General features: G+C 47.2%; 1 protein-coding gene across 1 annotated transcript in view; it reads left to right on the top strand.

Annotated features, from left to right (window-relative positions):
- Positions 1 to 18,031, top strand: part of LOC127223684 (kinesin-like protein KIF28) — a 41,463-nt gene extending 23,432 nt beyond the window's left edge. The window contains exons 9-23 of the mRNA XM_051186409.1: positions 83 to 189; positions 774 to 886; positions 2,039 to 2,129; positions 3,138 to 3,192; positions 4,556 to 4,679; positions 5,444 to 5,588; positions 7,279 to 7,397; positions 7,906 to 8,013; positions 10,041 to 10,315; positions 11,588 to 11,722; positions 12,075 to 12,241; positions 12,420 to 12,526; positions 12,718 to 12,865; positions 13,495 to 13,682; positions 17,876 to 18,031. Of these exons, the coding sequence (XP_051042366.1) occupies positions 83 to 189; positions 774 to 886; positions 2,039 to 2,129; positions 3,138 to 3,192; positions 4,556 to 4,679; positions 5,444 to 5,588; positions 7,279 to 7,397; positions 7,906 to 8,013; positions 10,041 to 10,315; positions 11,588 to 11,722; positions 12,075 to 12,241; positions 12,420 to 12,526; positions 12,718 to 12,865; positions 13,495 to 13,682; positions 17,876 to 18,031 (2,038 nt within the window). The remainder of the gene's footprint in view (positions 1 to 82; positions 190 to 773; positions 887 to 2,038; positions 2,130 to 3,137; positions 3,193 to 4,555; positions 4,680 to 5,443; positions 5,589 to 7,278; positions 7,398 to 7,905; positions 8,014 to 10,040; positions 10,316 to 11,587; positions 11,723 to 12,074; positions 12,242 to 12,419; positions 12,527 to 12,717; positions 12,866 to 13,494; positions 13,683 to 17,875) is intronic.
- The last annotated feature ends 2,071 nt before the right edge of the window (positions 18,032 to 20,102 follow it).

Here is a 20,102-nt window from a genome sequence, read left to right as displayed (position 1 = left end):
CTGAGTTTGCCCACTGCTGCCCCAGGGCTGGTAGTACAGGCTTACAAAGGGGCCTGAGACAGTGTTTGCCATTGCATGACAGAGCTAAAAAGGTTCAGAACAGAGCTACAATCAACACCTGTACACTGGTCAGAGCAGCCAGGGCTGAGAACCAGCGGCTGCTAGGATTCGGGGACGCCGGAGCAGCAGGTAAATCAAGTCAGCACACTATGCTCAGCCACACCTGACAGCCAGAGCCCGGTTGGAAGGACTGAGGGGTGGCCTGCTCACCAGCTGGGCTGCAGAGGGAGGGCTGGCCAGGTAGAGTGGGTGGGTGGGGGCACACACTTTAAGGAGCTTCTGGTTCAACCTTGAAACATTCCAGCTTTGACATCAGTGTGGCCTCGTTTACCGCTGACGTGAGACAGCAGCCTCGTGCTTTCCCACACTGCTCACACACAGGGCAGGCACACACACCCAAGGGAACACACCTGGCTCTGCCGGTCACAGTTATGGGTGACCAGAAGCATCTAATTCTTTCTGAACCTCCAGTTGGTGGGAATTCCCTGAACACATGGTCACATGCCTGCACAGATGAACAGGAGAAAAGGGGACCTGTGAGCTCCATGCTTCCCCGAGAACCATCCTTTGTGTTCTGGTATCTGAGTTGCCCCAGGGTTAATGCAGCAGGACTGAGCCCATTGAGTCTTCACACAGAAGCAGCTCCCCACTCCTCAGCGACAGTCGCCCTACATCTCAATGTGATGATGCTTAAAGGCCCGCCCTCCCTCTAGAGCACTCAGCTTGCTTCCTGGCAGAATGGCAGCTGGGGACTCGGGGAACCTGGGCCCGGCTGCTGGAGCAGGCGCGGAAGGAGTGGGAGGAACAGTACGCGGCTCTCTCGCAGGTGAGGCTCACACTGTCTACTCTCCCTCCACACAGCTGACTGCCTGTTCTGCTGTCAGGCTCCAGACTGTGGGGAGGATGGAGTTGGGGCCTGAAGGGATCAAGGAGATCATGGCATTCTGATGAGTGAAGACGGATGTTAGGGCTGTTGGTGTGAGTGTCCTCTGGGGACAATAGATTGGCTTGAGCTATTGCATCCCTCCTGGCTGGCATTCACTTTCACTGTCAGATCCTAACAAGCCATCATTATTGTTTTGGGTGCTGGGGTGAAATCCAGGGCCTGTGCAGCACCGAGTCACACCCAGCTTCTGGGCTGGGCTGTGAATGTCATCCTTGGGTAAGGAAGACGCCTGCCCTCCCTGCCTCCCTTTACTACCCCGACTCTCACTCGAATCTGATTCTTAGCCACGAGGCTCCGAGCAAATGCCTAAGTCATGGACCGGACTCAGAACTCTTGGGAGAGAGGGGGAAATCCAACTTGACTTCAGGAAGGTTCATGAAGCTCAGAATAAATCCTCAGGTGGTAGGAGTAGGGTGTGGTCTGTGGTGTCAACAGCCCCAGATCAAGTTAGAGGTCAAGGATCATGAAGGTCTAGGCAAAACTCAGTGACAGCAGAAGCCCCATTAAATAGCATCCTGCAGAGGGGGTGGCCCTGTGTGATTCCAGGTTTAAGTGGAATTTAGGGTACAGGTCTACAAAACTATTTCAGTGAACAACCACCAGGGCTTTCGTGTTCTTAATCAGAAGGAACTTCAGGATTTAAAAATCATCCTAAGCCATGGTGTTTGCTCAGTTTGTCCGTCCTCTATAAGTACAATAAGGTCCTAGTCTATGCGGAAGACTTCAATGTACTTGGGTGTCACTGAGGGGGGAGGGCAGTGTGCTACCAGCAAGTTAAGAGAGACCCAGGGAGGGGCCGTGGGGAGTGGAGAGCAAGGAGCCCGAGGATGCCAGGGGCCTGAAGAAAACAGGTGGGGCAGAATGAAGGGGAGGGCAATAGAAGGTGGCAAAGTGGGGGGTGGGGGTGGAGAAGGGGGAGAAAGGAAGGGAGGCCCCTGGGCTCTGGAATAGGCCTGCTGGGACAGCTCCCATTCCTCTGAGGTTCCTGGGACAGGCTCAGGTCTCTACCTACAGGCTTCTCTATCTTTTTAGGAGCAGCAGATGGTGAAGACTCTCCCACATCTTCTCAATGTGAATGAGGACCCGCAGCTCACGGGGGTCCTCAAGTACTTCATTCACAATGGTACCTGATCCCCCTGCTACCCTTACCCCCCCAGGCCAGCTCTGATTCCATACCCTTCCCCTCTCTCTTCTTCCCCTTCTCCCTCTTCCCTTCTGCTCCCTCCCCTCCCCTCTCTTCCTTTCTTTTTTTTTTTTTGATATTTTAAATTTTATATTAAAACATACAACATAAAATTCACTTCTTCAACAACTCTTGAGTACATACAGTACAGAGGTTCTTAACCATCACCACATCTATTTCCAGAACTTTTCTCCATCTCTTCAGACTGAAACTCTGTATCGATTATGAGCCCCTCCATGAGCCCTGGGTGACCGACCACCATTCTTTTTGTATCTGGATTTCTCCATGCATGGTGCCTCATAGCAGCAAGATCTTTTGTGTCTGTCTCACTGAGTATCATCAACTCATTTAAGGTTTAGCATGGCTTGGCATTTCTTTCCTTGGCTAAGGCAAATGGTCCCTATCATACACCAGCACTGCATGTTATTTACCCATCACCCTGCATTGCCACATCACATTTGCCTGGTGGTTTCTGAGGAGGTGGCAGCCTTTGGACTGTCTCTCCAATATGTGACATTCGATCCCTGTTCTCCCCTCCCTGGCCACTGTGCACATCTAACTAAGCCGTGTGCATGATGGTGGCAGGACAGCCAGGAGCTGTAGGGTATACAGTGCACTCTGAGGGGCCAGCTACCACAGAAACGGAGCTTCCAGGAGCCTTTGCTGCGTAGCTTCACTGGGTCACTGAGCACTAAGGCCCACGAAGAAGGTGGCATTTGCATCGAGTTGGGGATCCTAAGACAAAGACAGCAGAAAGTAAAACAATTATCCATAAAGCAATCTCATGTCCAGGCGATATTACATTGGCAGCTCCAATTGGGAAACAAACCAAACTCTTTGCATGCTCTTACTGAAGAAAAAAAATGCCACTTTCAAATTACCAAGAACATTACTTCATCATGGCCAAATGCTGACGATTTTAAGAAAAACTGTCCCAACTCTTTACAGGCTCCTGTGACGTTGGCCGAGCTGCTTCAAATGCTATCCGTCTTCAAGGCCTGGGGTAAGAACAGCACCTGGGGCCTGAACCAGAGGACCCCGACTTCTCAGCCCAGAGATCTGTCTTGTTATGTTTTAGATGTTTTGAGACAGGATCTCGCTATGTAGCCCAGGTTGGCCTCAAACACGAAACCCCCTGCCGCCTCCTCTGAGTGCTGGGTTGCCAGGGTTTCCCCTTTCCTCCTCCTCTGAGCAGCACTGTCAGGTTGTAACATGCTTCACTAGAGAAGATTCTGGAAAGCCATCCATCCGGTCATAGGTATGCCAAGCTGTTAAGTCCTGCTGGATGGGCAATATAAAAAGTTGCCAGACTTCCCTCAGCAACTCCCCCACTACTCATGAAGAGTGCTTGCTGAAGTCCAGTGTGCAGTACACACTGCCTGTCTCCTTCCGCTCATCTTGGGAGAAAAGGGACGCCAGTGGCTAGGGCCTGTAAGACGGAACCCCACAAGCAGAAGTAAGGAGACCCTGCAAAAACTAGGGGAGATGAAAGGCCAAGCACATCCTGGAGGGCCTTTCATGACTATCTTCAGGTGACTGCATCCGCAGCTATTTGAAACTCTGACTGAAGCAGCTTTTCAAATTAATTTTAAAGTAATGTTTTAATTGGCATCGTAGTTACGTGTGTGTTCTGTATAGTGATTTTCAGAACACACATGCAATAGTTAGTGATCAGATGTACTAGGGGGTTTGAAACATTCAGCTAATGACTTAGAGCATCATAAACTTATACTGTAGAACACCAGATGGCTCTCTTCCTACCAAGCTCCACTCCGTGGCCATTAACCCCCCCCAACTCCCCAGTCCGGCTATGGCAAGCACTCTTCTATTCTTTGCCTCTTTGACGCCAGTGTTTTGGCCTCATGAGGGTGAGAACATGTTATCTTTCTGTGCTCGCTTGATTTCATAATGCCCTCCAGCGGCATCTAATTGCTGACGTAATGGAAATCTATTCCTTCTTTCTGGACAAATAGTTTTCCCTGGTGTACATAAGCGCATCTCTTTACTGCCTTTTGATGGACATGGGTTTATTCTATATCTTGGCTATTGAAACCTGCTTTCATTTCTCCATTGCTAGCTTGTAGCTTTCAAGGACTTGTGATTGTCTCAGTAGCCGGTGGTTCCTGGCAGCTGTGGGCCCTCAGCTAGGGTTTGTTCTGTGAATAGACTAGCACCTTCCTTGACTTCCAACTCCTGCACTCCCAGGGCCAGGCCCTGTAGCCTCCAATGCCTATGAACCACAGTACTGTGTGGGGTAAGGGACAGTGGGAGATTTCCCATTGATCACAGCTGAGGATCTCACTGTGCAACTGGGCCAGCCATGAAATCATAACCTACTGGGTGACCCACACAAACTCTTGTCTTAGAATTTCAGATAAACATGCTTCCTTCGTGAATTTGAATGGCAAAGTGACAGTCATGCCACATGACAAGTGCAAGGTTGTTGTTAATGGGGTACCTGTCACCAACAGGACAAAGCTGCAGCATTTGGTATGTTCCTTGCCCAGCCACACAAGTGCCTCAGTGCGACCCTCAAGATGGTAGCAGGGTGGGGAGGGGGTGGGGACAGGACTGTCTTGTGAAATGTCTCCTGTCATACAGAGAGGGGCTGGCCGGGCCTGGGGCTTCCTCTCTCTGCCAGACTGAATAGGCTAGGGTGACAGACCCGTTCCCATCATCCAGAAACATCACCCATAACACAAGAAGGGTGGGAATGGATCTCAGTGCCCTTCCTCAGTGCTCACATTGATGAGATCTGAGGCTTGAGAGAGCCTGATGGCGAGTGATGGTTGCTGCTTACGTCATTCCCTTTGTTCACACTTGCTTTGCCACCCTCCTTGGAGTCGAAGCCTTTTCCCTTCACCAGTCACTATATCAGAGGTCACACGCTTCTAAGATGGGCAGGTAGCTCAGCCACGACCTTTTTAGAAGCACTGGGTGAGCTTCACTGTCCAGCACACGCCCCATTCCAAGGACTTCCTTTAGTGTGGTCTACCTCACCGAAAAGCCCCCGCACAACCACTGCACGTGAATCTTCTGCCCTCTCAGGGTTCTTCTGAGGTCCTAGTCTGAATTAGACCTAGTGCATTCCATACCTGTGCTTTCTTCTGAGGCTCTGACTTCATCCCGGAAGAGGGCTGAGCCTGGGTGGTCATGGAGACAAGAGCATTCTCAGCCCTTTTCCATTCAGCTTGAGTAGAAGCCTGGGTCCCCAGAGCAGGCCAGGCCTCTCCTGCCTAAGATCTCCCTCCCAGGACCGCATCATCTTGGGATCCAACAGTGCCTTCCTCTACATCGGGTTTCCCTCAGAGCGACGTGGTGAAGATTTGAGCAGATTCGACTATGACTTTTTCCAGCTGGAACGGGCAGCTGCTGAGGGAGTGAGTGTGGACATGCTTGGTAAGTGCCACCTTCGGGCACCTCCCTGTGAATTCATGGAGTCAGAATACAGTATGCAGGAGGAAGTTAGAATGTGAGCATGCTTTTTCTATCCCTTCCCCTCCTCTCTTTCTCCCTCTTCCCCCCTCTTTCTCTCTCTCTCTCTCTTCCTCCTTTCCATCCCCCTCTCTGTGCATGCTGACCATAAAACCCAAGAACTTGCATGCTAGACGAGTACTCCACCGAGCCCCAATCTCAGCCCCCAAATCTGGTCTTCATAGAAATAGAGAAAACTGAGTACCTGTCAAAGATGTGTTGAGCTCACTAACCGTTCCCCAGGGATGAGGGGGAAGCTTGGTATGGGAGAGAGTCACGTGCAGCAAGTGGAGGTGAGAATGTTGACAGGAGATCAATGGGTCAGACACAGGCCTTCAGCCAATGGAAGGCTCAACGGCAGGCCCTGAGAGATGGTGAGGGCCAAGGGCCAGGCCTTGGTCTGGAAGAAGTTGGAGCTCTAGGTTTCCGAGTGAAAGATACCCCCTTGCCCCTCAACCTATCCTCCACCCCTACACCATCTTGGATTCCTCACAGGTTCTTAGAGGGTTCACCCTGTGCCCGTCCACCTCAGGTGGGGAGTTCTAACACTTTCCCACACCTCTTCCCCCAGCCGCAAGTCACCGGCACAGGGTTGGCTGGAGCCCACTGAGGTCTTTGTAATGTGCTGGCTTCTCAGTGGAGGCGCCTATGCTCTGTTTACCTTAATAAAGCCACAGGTGAGGGGCAGTTGGGTGCTGAGATTACAGGTATGAGCCCCCCATATCTAGCTTTGTTTTGGTTTTTCAGTTCTCACTAGGTATCCAAGACTATCTTGAAACTCACTATGTAGCCCAAGTTGGTATCAACTTGTTAACCTGCCCCAGCCTGCTGAGTATTGGGATTACAGGTGTATGCTACCACATCTACATTCTTCTGAAGTCTTTGGTATAAATCCAAGGCCAGGGTTAACAAGATGGCTCAGTGGCTAAGAATGCAAGCTTCATAGCTATGAGGTCATGCGTTTATACCATCATCCATATAAAGAGCTGAGTGTAGTCTCAGGGGGACAGAGACAAGAGGGATGTCTGTGCGGCTTGGTGGCTGCTTGTTTAAGTTCATGGAGAGATGCTGCCTCAGGGAAATAGGTAGAAAGTGATAGAGAGGACGCTTGACACCCTTCTTTGCTCTCTGCATGCACATCTGTACGTACACGAACACACAACTGTAAGCAAGATTATCCACAAATAACCCACCTTACATTGAGTTCTTCATAACTGACTATACAGAATGCCTTCCCAGAATGGGGAAGTGGTGACATATGGGCAGGGAGTCTCTAAAGAGAAGACAGATCCTAATACAAGGCCATATTCCTCCAAGTAGGGAAAGGGGATCAGGGCCTCCCATAGTCGCTATGACCCTTAATCCATAGCACCCACAACTGGAGTAAGAACAGATTATTCGCTGGGCCACTGAGGATTCAGCCCCTCCTCTGGCTTCTACTCACTTTAACCCTCCTTCCTGGATAGTCCAGAGCTACACTGGTCCTTGAAATCAAGGATAAGGATAGCCACAATTTCAAGGTAGTGATGAACAACTCTAACAGCTGAGTGTGTGTGTTTTGTGACAACTGAAAAGTATCATAGAACAAGAATCAGACTCAACTTTCTCTCACTAGGTACCATGAGCCCCAGAGATGGCCAAGCTGACCCCAGCGTCTTAGCTGTGTTCCAGGACTACATCAAACTCATGCCATTGGTTGAGGAAGCAAATCAGATGAGTGAGGAGCTAGAGAAGGTGACCTTCCACCTCCTGATGATGGCACAACATAAGGTCCCAAAAAGCCTAGGGAAGGATGAAGCTTTTTCCCGTGATGGTGCTGAGAGCTAGTGACAGAACTAGACTAGCCCTAACCCTCAGGCCTTGGGAGCAAGCTGAGCACCTGCTCTACTTATCAGAGCCACCAGCATCCTAGACCAACACTTACTGGGGATACCTCTGATGTCCCCAGTGCCTCTCCAACATCTCAGGGGCTGCTGATAAGCCACAAAGGGGACCTGGGCTGGGGTTACTGACCCCAGTCAGTAGGAGCCTTGGGAGGGAATTAACCAACTTAGGAAACACAAATGTTAGTTCCAGGGTACTGGGACTGTGCTGGTGCTCTGCTGTTGGGTGGGCAGGAACTCCACAGAACAAGAAGAGATGGGCCATGTTCTTTTACAAATCCAAGGATGGGAAGAATGGGGAAGAGACTGCCAAAAGAATACGAACTAGGGGATTGTCCAGCGAGATGTCTCTTTACCAGGGTCTGAAAATGGAATTGAAGGTGAAGAACTTAGCAGCATTGGATTCCAGGGGCTTTGACCTCCAGAAAGAGGTCATGGTGAAGGTGACCAAACCAAGGACTCACGAGGTAGGACACCATCAGCAGGCAGGTATGCATCTTCTTGGGAGGCTTCCAAAGTACACAGGGCATTTTGCCAGCTGCATCCAGGAAAGCTAGACAAAATCCTAGATGTTCTCTGAGTGGGAGCTGAGTCTGGGGACCCTTTGTCGTGTGTCCTTTTCTCATAGGATTCTTTCTGGTGACATTATACTTAGGGTTACTACAGCTGTGACAAAACATGGCAATTAAAGGCAGCTTAGGGAGAAAAGGGCTTATTTTACTCACACTCCCATGTAAGTTTATCATTGAAAGCAGTGAGGGCAGGAACTCGCAGGGCAGGAACCTGGAGGCTATGGAGGACTGCTGCTTGCTAGCTCCTCATGGTTCGCTCAGCCTGCTTTCTTACAGGACCCAGGACCACCAACCCATGGTGGTCCAAACCATGTGCTCCATCCTCCTATATCAACCACTAATTAATAAATGCTCTACAGACCTGACTATAACCTGCTTTTTTTTGGTTTTGTTTTGTTTTGTTTGGAGGCAGGGTTTCTCTGTATAGTTCTGCCTGTAGACCAGGCTGGCCTCCAACTCAGAGATCCAAGGTGGTGGTGCATACCCTTTAACCCCAGCACTTGGGAGGCAGAGGAAGGTGGATCTTGGAGGCTAGCCTGGTATACATACTAAGTTCCAGGACAGCTAGGAATACAAAGAGACCTTGCCTGGACATTAACAAAAAAAGGAGGGTCTGGAAGTTTACCCAGATGGTAAAGGTGACCATGTCTCTTTGTGTGTGCATGAGAGAGAAATACAGTCTCTCTATGGTGCTTTGGCCAGAGAGACAGCAAAAACTGTTTATTGTGCAAATGTCCCATTGAAGGGGATGTTCCATTGCCCTTGTCCATTGGCTTTTGTTCTTATTCTGGTTGCCCAGAGAAGAGGTTGTTGGTTTTACTTCATACCACCTCTAGTGGGACATTTTCAGTCAAGAAAATCTGGGTTTCTGTATATTGCAGTGTAAGCTTCTCTCCATAGCTGGTAATTCACAGAGGCCTTGCCCTTGCCCAGTGAGAGGAGAGCAATTCATGTCCCGGACTTGTTGCTCACTGGTGAACCCCTGAACAAGAATGGCCCCTTTAGGGGTGTCTGAGAAAAGGAGCTAACATTCCTGTGTGCTTAGCTACAAGAAAGGCGGAAGGGGTTGTCCCCCAGCTCAGGGCTGTGCATCTGCTATGCTGCCACTTGGCTTTTCTGCAGGCAAGTTGTCCTGTATTTGTCATCTATTGTCTATATAACAAACTCTCACTCACTAATGACCCAAGGTTATAACCTTCAATCTCTGGAGGCAGACAGTCTAACATAGGTCTTGCTTAGCCATGTTGTTCTGGAAAAAACCCGCAGTTAAATCTATTTCCTTGCTTTTTCCAACTTCTAGACACTACCAATATACCTTGGCTCATGACCTTTCTATCTTTAATGAGCCACACATTACCTCTCTGGCTCCATTTTCATCACATTAGATATGGTGTTCTGGAAGGGCCTCACAAAACGGTTTGATGAGAGTAGTATGTGGTCTTCCCAAAACTCCACCCGTTAGGAGGAGCAGAATGGAAAAAAGATAGGTTGTTTAAGCAGCAAAAGAAAGAACACACATGGCCTGGTGGTTCAAATAATAAAGGCACCCATAGGCTCATATATTTGAATAGTTAGATTCCAGTTGATGGAACGGTTGTGGGATTAGGTGTCTCCTTGTTGGAGGAGGTATGTCATGGAAGTTCATGGAGTTCATGGAAGGCCCAGTCTGTCTCTGTGTGTGTATGTCTGTCTCTCTCTGTCTCCACCTTGGATCACGATGTAAATAAAGCTCACAGCCACGGCTCCAGGGCCATGCCTATCTACCTCAGCCACCCTTCCTTCATGATGATCACATCCTAACCCTCTGAAACTGTAAGCAAGCCCCAGTTGAGTATGTTCTTTTACAAGTTGCCTTGATTATGGTGTCTCTTCACAGAAATAAAGTAATTTAAGATGCTGGGTGATGCCCTTTGCATCCCCAGGTATGGATTTGGTCAAAAGCCAAGTTTATCAATAGGAAATCCCTGATGGGAGAACTTTACCAGCGCTTCCTAGAGAGAGAAGACAGCCAGGTGGCTCAGGAAGATGACCCTTTCTGGGACCCTGTGGAGGTTGTCCACTTGGGCTCAGCGCACATCTGGCTGCATTCCCTGGCTTACTGCATGATGCTGGAGGAGCAGGTGGAGTTTCTGAACTGCGATGGCCTGGAGGAGGCGGTGCTGCATATCCAAATCACCCCCTGCTCCCCCGAGGGACGGTGAGTCTCGGTCCCCTCCCAGAATGTTCAGAAAGAGCCCGGGTTCTCATGAGGGGAGGGAACCCTTAAGGGGTTACCAATGAGACAAGTGAATGAGCTCATTTATGACTTGGCCTTGTTGAATCAGATTCTTGCCAAATGTCCAGCATCAGAGATGGCTCATCACTGCCCTGGGGAACCCAGGAATGAGGAGGACAATCCCATAAAGCAGAAGATGGAGTAAGGAACACTGAACCCAAAGGCCTGGGTTGGTTCTATGAGGGGACACCTGGGAAAGAAGCCTATGTTGTAGACATGCTTACCCACAGCCTACTCCTGGTGCCTTGGAGGTATGGCATCCACGCCACAGGATGCCTTGTCATACTTAGTGGGCATCGGAGCCAGAAGCAGAAAGTTGGTTCTAGGCAGAGGCCAGAACTTTGCTCCTTGGCTTGAGGGGAGTGTTAGGTATCTGGACTCCATCTGTGCTGTTCCTCAACTCCTGTTTTAGTATTTAGTATTTTGTTTTAGGACATAGGACATTTATATAAAAGTATTTTAGCAATCCTAAGCACAGAGGTGGCATGAGTCCTGGGCTGGGTACAAGCAGCCAGTGTGACCTTTTGTCTTGATGAAAGGAAACCCACTTGAGAAGGGAGTAGGAGAGCCTCAGTGTGCTGGGTCCAAAAGGCCAACTGACCACAACCTCAGTGTCTATAGGGACTTCAGGTCACAGGCTAGTCACCTGTCTACTCTGGCTATCTCAGCTGCCCAGTGGTCACAGCGAAAGTGAACAACATGATATTCTGTGCTTAAGTTTTAGATTTACACATGGTTGACATAAGAGAGGTCCCCAGTTAGAAAGCTGTCCCAAGTCAGTTTCTGAGGATAGAGGGATGATGTCGACACTGGACTATGAATGACTTACCGAGGTGGATGACAAATTAGGCTGCAGCATCTGAGCAGGCAGCTGGCCGTTCCCCCTCCCCAGTGGGACCAACCTCAGTCTTCAGTGTGGGTTCAGCACCATATCCACACACATTCATCGCATGAAGATGTTTGGACTCTTCTCTGGGCTTCGAGCTGTTGGAGATGGTATCTTTTCCAGAAGCACCATGAAGAACTGGCTCTTCAGTGAATGGATTCCACAGCAGATTAGCACCCAACCCTTCTTCAGAGCAATCATCTATCTCTGTCTGTCTCTTAAGGACTCTTTCACTCCTGAGACATTTGAGTGCTAACTAGCCTGGGTCCAGCCTAATCCAGAGACTGAGGTTCAACTCTTGTCTGTAGGGCACATGGTGAGGAAGACATGATTATTGACCCTGTGGAGCTACTGGGCAAGAGGATCGACTTCCAGATTCACATTGTTGGATGCCTTGATGTCAAATGGCTAAAGGAAGATGCCACCCGGGGCATTCAGATGGGGTACGGGTCTGCACACCACCCAGGTGTGGGTCCTGGTGGGAGGGGCCTTATTTCTTTTACAAGATGAGTTTATCATAACATTTTAAGTTTTTCAGTTTTCTCAACTGCAGAATGGCTACTTTCTCCATCGGGTAGAGAAGCCACATGGCCCTCCCCATTACTAGGATGGTTCCTGAGTCTCTTACATGATTAAAGCATCAGGGTCAGACATTTTAATTGTCATTAAAAAAAAATTGCCCAAACTATGTTAAGTAAAATGTCTTACAATGGTACAGACACAACCAGAAAGGGTTAAATTCATTAGATCCAAACTCCCCTTCTGGTATTCAGTTGTTTTCCATTCTTGCCTCAGGTACAAAATTTATGATCTCCCAAACACTCTGTATACCAAGCCTGTGTGGAAAAGTGTGAATCCCAGAATTGAAGAGACTGTCCATGTTGTAGCCTTGAGTGCATCCCGAGAGTTTCTGGATTACTTACTGACAAATGCCCTAATTGTTGATTTGTGGGGCCTCCAAGGTAATGTTTTCACTCATTTCTTTCCTACAGTGTGTGCTATTCAACTGGATCTAACGCTGAAGGGGATGAGGTGGGGGAAGGGGAAGTGTCTGCGGAGCAGTGGGTAAGCGCCATCTTTGGTGTTCACTTTAGCTCCACAGCTCAGACTCTAGTTTCTAGTTTCTCTCCCACACTGCAGAGGGCTGTGCCGAGCTAGGGTTCTCTCATCTGGACATCTTGCTCCCAGGAGAGAGCCACATCATGGTAGATACCAAGAAATTTTCCAGTGTGAAGACTGTGAGCCAGGTGTGTATACATGGCAGATCACAAGGGGCCAAATGAGCTTGGTGACAGCCCCGTAAGAGTCATCCCTTCAGTGAAAGTGGGGTTTGTGCCTTTCTGTGTGTCCTTGCCTTCCCATTCCATCCTTGTTTACATGAGGTCTGGATGGCTATACAGGTAATCCCACAAAAGCTGAGTTGACGTATCTTCTGTAGGTCATGTCAAACCAGGTGCCAGAAATGTATCACAAGCTGATCAAGTTGGAGCAGGAGACTGAGCTACTCAGAGATGTTAACAGAGCCCTTAGGGAAGAAAACCTGTTTCTCAAGGCCTCACTGGAAAAAACTGGTTCTGCTCAACAGGGTGAGAAATGGTATTGTTCGAGTGGTTCATCTCATTCCCAATGCCCATGTTTGGGATGTGCTATTTGTCTAGAATAGGAATTAGTTAAAACAACAACAACATTTTTATGAGTATGTATTATGTATGCCTCAATGTATGTATGTCCACAGAGGCCAGTAGAAGATGTCAGATGGATCTTCTAAGACTGGAGCTACAGAGGGTTGTAAGCCACCATGTGGACACTTAGAATTGAACCTAGGTCCTCTGGAAGAGCTGCCAGTGCTCTTAACTGTTGAGTCATACCTCCAGCTCCAGAAGAATAGGAAATCTCAACGAGTTGATTTATATCTAAGACCATAAATAAAAAAACTTTTTTTCTTTTGCCCTTAAGATTTCTTTGAGTGGGTCCAAAGACATATGCTGATAAGTGAAGACATAAAATGTCACCAAAGCTGATTGTGGTGGCACACACCTTTAATCCTAGCATTCAGAAGGCAAAGGCAGTTAGATCTTCAAGTTTGACAATCTGGTCTACAGGGTTAGTTTCAGGACAGCTAGAGCTACACAGAGAAACCATGTCTCAAAGAAAAGAAAGAAAAAAAGGTACAGAAATGCTTGAATACAGACGAAAATACTTTTGTGTGCCCTAGCCCAGGAGCCAGATAATCCAGAGAGAGTTGGGTTGATGTCACAGCTGCCAACAGCCAGAGAGGCTACGCAAATGTGTGCTCAGCAAGCCAGCAGTGATGCACAACTGGCCAGAGCTCTGAAGGTGTTCTATCGAGGCATGAGCATGGCCAGAGGACAGCTGCTCAGACTGAGGCAGTGCAGACCTCCCGTGAGTACCCAGTCTCTCGGCAACACCCAAACACTCAATTAAGCCTACAGATCTGACTGTGTGAGCGGATGAGTACATTATTGCCTTAAAAGTGTAGGTCCTAGCTGGGTGGTGGTGGCACACACCTTTAATCCCAGCATTGGGGAGGCAGAGGCAGGTGGATCTCTGAGTTTGAGGCCAGCCTGGTCTACAGAGTGAGTTTCAGGACAGCCAGGGCTACACAGAGAAACCCTGTCTTAAAACACAGCAACAACAAATTCTTAGTGAACTAGAAATCAAATGGACAGTCCTCATTCTCATCAGGGAAATTTAGGCAGATGGAGTGCCCCATGACTAACAACTGACCGAGTCTAGCGTTCTGGCTAATCTATCCCTGCAATTTCAGATTGTAGTTAGCACAGTGAGGCAGAAAATACAAGTTGTTGTGGTTATGGTGTCTCTTCACAGCAACAGAATTTTTTTTTTTTAATAGAAAGTATCATTTTTTTCCAGCATGCAAGAGGAACTCAGCAAACATGAGTTCTTGTCATTGGTGCCCAACTGTGACAGGCTGGCTTGCTCAGCCTTGGGACAAATACCCTTTTTTAATTTTATTTAAATAACTTTTTTCCATTTATTTTACATACTGATTGCCATTTCTCCATCTTCTCTCTTCCCCTCCCCCCTGCCGCCCATTTCCCATCTATCCATCTCCCCTTCCACTCCTCCATCTCCATTCAGAAAGGGGCAGACCTCCCATGGGCTTTAACAGAGCATGAAGCATGGCACATCAAGTGGAGGCAGAACCTAGTTCCTTCCCCTGCATCAATGCTAGGTGAGAACAGGCTCCCAAAACCCAGCCAAGCACCAAGGACAGGTCCCAGTCTTACTGCTAGAAGCCTTACAAAGGCACCAAGCTACACAACTGTCACACAATGCAGAGGGCCTAGGTCAGTCCCATGGTTGCTCCCTAACTGTTGGTACATGAGCTCCCACAAACTCAGGTCTGCTGTCTCTGTGGGTTCCCTGTCATGACCCCCCTGGCTCATATAATCCCTCCTCCCTTTCTTCAACAAAACTCCTGGATCTTAAGCTCAGTGCTTGGCTGTGGATCTCTGCATCTACTTCCATCAGTTACTGAATAGAGTATCTCTGAAGACAGTTAGGGGTCGTCAACAATCTGATTACAGGAGGTGGTTCCACTGTCAGAGGTTCCTTATACTGCCCAGACCTTCTAACTGACACCCATGTTCAGGGGTTCTGAGTCGGTCCAATGCTGGATTCCCAGCTTTCAGTCTGGGGGCCCATTAGATCCTCCTTGTTCAGGTCAGCTGTCTCTATGGGTTTCTGTAGCCTGGTCTTGTCCTCCCTCTGTGCATCTGGATTCCAGTTCAGCTCAGTGTTTAGCTGTGGTGTCTGCTTCTGTTTCCATCAGCTACTAGATGAGGGCTCTATGATGGTGGGTAAGTTAGTCATCAATCTCACTATCAGGGAAGGGCATTTATGGTAGCCTTTCCACTGTTGCTCAGATTGTTAGTTGGGGCCAGTCTTGTAGGTCTCTGGACATTTCTCTAGGTTCAGTTTTCTCTTCAAACCTGTAATGGCTCCTCTTTTATGATCTCTCTCTCTCTCTTTCTCATCTATTCCTCCCCTAACTCAATATTCCTAGTCCCATGAGCTTTCCTTTCTCCCCTTCTTTCTCCTAGCTCCCTCTCCACTCATTGCCCCCCGCCAATATGCTCAGGAGATCTTTTCCCCTTCTGTGAGGGATCTTGTACGAGTCTCTTAGATTCCTCCTTGTATCCTAGTTTCTCTGGCGGTGTGAATTATAGGCTGGTGATCCTTTGCTCTGTCTAAAATCCATATATGAGCTAGTACATACCACGTTCCTCTTTTTGTGACTGGGTTACCTCATTCAGGATGGTTTCTTCAAGTTCCATCCATTTGCCTGTGAATTTCAAGATTCCATTATTTTTTTCTGCAGAGTAGTATTCCGTAGTATTCCATTGTATAATTGTGCCACACCTTCTTTATCCATTCTTCAGTTGAGGGGCATCTAGGTTGCTTCCAGGTTCTTGATACTTCAAATAATGCTGCTACGAGCATAGTTGAACAGATGTCTTTGTTGCGTGGATAAGGATCATTTGGAAATATGCTTAAGAGAGGGATTGCTGGGTCTTGTGGTAGACTGATTCCCATTTTCCTGAGGAACCACCATAGTAATCTCCAAAATGGGTGTACAAGTTTGTATTTTCACCAGCAGTGTAGGAGTGTTCCCCTTTCTCCACATCCTCTCCTGCATAAGTTGTCATTGGTGTTTCTAATTTTAGCCATTCTGGCAGGGGTAAGATGGTATCTCAGAGTCATTTTGATTTGTATTTCCCTCATGGCTAAGGATGTTGCACAATTCCTTAAGTGTCTTTTGGCCATTTGAGATTCTTCTGTTGAGAATTCTCTATTTAGATCTGTACCCCATTTCTAATTGGATTATTTGGTATTTTGATGCTTTGAGTTTCTTGAGTTCTTTATATATTTTGGAGCTCAATCCTGTCAGATGTGGGGTTGGTGAATATCTTCCCATTTTGTAGGCTGCCATTTTGTCTTGTTGACTGTGTCCTTTGCCTTATAGAAGCTTCTCCATTTCAGGAGGTACCATTTATTGTTCTCAGTGTCTATGCTATTGGTGTTATAGTCAGGAAGTGGTCTCCTGCACTAATTTGTTTAAGACTACTTTCCCATTTTTTCTTCTATCAGGTTCAGTATAATTGGATTTATGTTGAGGTCTTTTATTCACTTGGACTAAAGTTTTGTGCAGGATCCTCCTTATGTTGACATCCAGTTAATGCCAGCACCATTTGTTGAAGATGCTTTCATTTTTTCCATTGTATAATTTTTGCTTCTTTGTCAAAGACATAGGCGTGTGGATTTATGTCAGGGTCTTTGATTCAATTCCATTGGTCTATGTTATCTGTTTTTATGGCAATACAAAGGTGTTTTTTATGACATGACTATAGCTCTATAGCAGAGCTTGAAGTCAGGGATGGTGATACCTCCAGAAGTTCCTTTATGGCACAGGATTGTTTTAGCTATACTGGATTTTTTGTTTTTCCATATGAAGTTGAGTATTGTTCTTTCAAGGTCTCTGAAGAATTGTGTTTGGATTTTAATGAGGGAAGCAATAGAAATCCCAACTCAAACAGGCCCCATAAATAAAGTTAAGAATTAGCACGAGGGACTGGGAAGATGGCTTAGCTGGTAGAACGCCTGCAGCAAAAGCATGAGGGCCTGAGTTTAACCAAAGAACCACATACAAAAGCCAAGCATGATAGCAAGTGGGTAAAATTCCAGTCCTAGGGAGAGACAGGCAGAGGATCCCTAGAGCTCACTGGCTAGTCAGACTCAAAAAGCCAAGGTGCACTGCTCCTTATGAACAACTGAGGCTGATCCCAGGTCCCTACATACACACCCTCCTTCCCACTCTACACATAAAAATAAGTACAAACCAGTTTGTATCATAGGTCAGCTATCCCTTATCTAAAATGTTACAGGGTTTTTTGTTTTGTTTTTTTGATTTGGGGATGTTTTCATGGACTTTAACTGGATGAACATCTCTCACTCAAAAAGCCAAAATACTCTAAAACCTGAAACTTCCTGACTGCTAGGCCATAAATACCAAGTATTAATGTTCAGACTATATAAATGATGAGTTTTGAACTAGAAAGAATGCAGAAAATTCATTGGAAATAATGTGCAAAGGATCCAAACAGGCAGGAATCTATTGACAATCCAGGAAACAAACTGGAGCCCAGTGCTATGTCACCTGTCTGCCCCACCCTCCCCTCTGCTGATGCTCCCTGAACTCTGGAAAACCTTTGCAGGGGCACTTGGCTTCCACAGGTCACGGAAGACATCAGCAAATTCCTGCCTCTGGGAATTCTTGTGCAAGCTTCAGAATGTCTACATTACTGACACAACACAGCATTCCAATGTGAAATTGTGATCTATCTCATCTACTCTTGGTAGATTCAAATGCCCTTCCTGAAGCGCCTGCTCTAGGTCCCTACTGCTCAGAATGGTCCAGTGCAGCTCTTCAGCCTCATGGCAACATTTACTGGATACCTCGTTCACACACACCAAGTATTTTTTTTTTTTTAACCTTAGTCATATGAAGTCTACTGTCATTTTTTTCCTTCATTGATTTTTTTTTTTTTTAGGAAGATGAGCAAATGCTTCAACATTTTGTGCACCAACAGTCACAGATGCTGAAGGATTTGGAGGACCTGCTTGAATCTAGCTTCCAGAAGCTGAAAAATGATGTTGCCTTCATAGTGAAGAAGAAGAAAGAGGATGTACTGCATATCCAACAGTGAAGATGAGCAAATGACAAACATGCTCTGAGTTACTGAGTGTCATTGACTCACGTAATTGCATCTACCAGTTTTAGGTAAGATGCCTCCACTTGCCTTTTTTCTGATAAGGACTTGCTATGTGAACCAGATTGGCCTTATCTTGCCTCTATATCCCCAGGCCCAATATGGGCCTATGCCTCCAACACACTGGGCCTTAACTGGATTTTAAAATCTTATAAAAATTAACACATTATACAGATTGGGGGGGGGAGATGTCTGTGGTAAATGTTCAGAACCTGGAGCTCTGTATTTGATTGCCCACAGTTCAATCCTGGTTAAATCCATCACTTACACAGCACTTACTCACCCTCCTAAGCTTCTTCCTCCTCATCAGTTATCTGGGATGGTTAATGACTATCAGCCTCCTGGCAGAGAGCATGCTCAGTAAGCAGTTACCATCAGTGCTTTCCTGGAAAGTAGTTCACCTTTCTTACTTATTATAACCAAGTCCATTTAAATGAAAAAAACATTTATAGACAATATTTAGGAATTTGGGCGTCATTCTTTCCAAACTACTTCCAGCTGGTAAGGGGCGCTGTCATGGGGGATTCTAAGAAGGTGCAGAAATCCTGGCTGTAGTCTGCAAGGCTGCTTTGTCCAGCTGTTTTGAATGTAGGATCACCTGGTACTCTGTTTCAGGCGGTCTGGCTTGATCAAACCACATTAGCCTGGAAGGAATCCACAGCTTTTCATTTTCTGTGGAAACAAAAATAGAAATTCTTTTCCCCAGTAACATGTCCTTGAACTTAAATTTTGTAGTCAAAGCATTTTATTTATTATTTTACATGCTGATCCCAGTTCCCTCTCCCTCCCTCTTTCTCCCTCCCTCTCTCCCTCCCTTTTACCCTCTCTGCCCTCTCACATGCACCCTAACCACCCTCCCCTCCCTTCCCCCAACTCCAATTCCATATGTAGGGGAATGCCATCCAGTTGGAGTCATGTAGATCTGACAGGTCATGTGAAGTAGAGACTAGGGCTTCTCTCCTGTCTCTAGGTTAAGGCAGTTATCCCTCTATGGGAGATGTGTTTGCAAGGTCCTTTTGTGCACCAGGGATACATCCTGGCTCCACTGTCTGAGGTCCCTTAGACTGTTCAGTCCTTCTGGCTGAGACCCATATTCAGGGGGGCCTGAGTCAGTCCCATGCTGGATTCCCAGCTATCGATCAGTCTGGGGGCCTGTTAGCTCCTCCTTGTTCAGGTCAGCTGTCTCTATGTGTTTCTGCAGTCTGGTCTCATCCTCTCCATTTACATCTGGGTTCTAGTTTGACTCAGTGTTTATATCTGGGCGTTTGCTCCTGTTTCCAACAGGCATTAGTTGAGGGCTCCATGGATAAGTTAGTTGTTGATCTCACTATCCAGGAAGGGCATTTATGGTAGCCTTTCCATAGAAGCTCAAATTGTTAGTTGGTGGCAGTCTTGTTGTTCTCTAGACCTTTCTTTGTGTTCAACTTTATCTTCAAACCAATATTGGCTCCCTTTTTTATGTTCTCTCTCTTCTCCTGTCTTCTATTCCTAACCGGGCTCAATCTTCCTGGTCGCACATGTTTTCCTTTCCTCCCCCTCGTTTTCTCCTACTTCTCTCTCCATTCACTGCCCCCCCCCCACTTCCCCTGTGCTCTGGGGGGGACTTGTCCCTTCCTGGTTCTGTGAGGGACTTTATATGAATCTCTTAGAATACACCTTGTATCCTAGTTCCTCTGGTGGTGTGAATTATAGGCTGGTGATCCTCTGATCTAGGTCTAAAATCCATATATGAGTGGGTACATACTATGTTCCGCTTTTTGTGACTGGGTTACCTCATTCAGGATGGTTTCTTCAAGTGCCATCCACTTGCCTGCGAATTTCAAGATACCATTATTTTTTTCTGCAGAGTAGTATTCCATTGTGTAGATGTGCCACATTTTCATTATCCATTCTTCAATTGAGGGGCATCTAAGTAGCTTCCAGGTTCTTGCTATTACAAATAGTGCTGCTATGAACATAGTTGAACAGGTGTCTTTGTTGCATGGATGTGAATCCTTTGGGTATATGC

Source organism: Phodopus roborovskii, unplaced genomic scaffold (genome assembly GCF_943737965.1).
Source record: "Phodopus roborovskii unplaced genomic scaffold, PHOROB, whole genome shotgun sequence".
NCBI lineage: Eukaryota > Metazoa > Chordata > Mammalia > Rodentia > Cricetidae > Phodopus > Phodopus roborovskii.
Note: the sequence above shows the minus strand (reverse complement) of the source record. Positions and strands in the feature narration are given on the sequence as shown.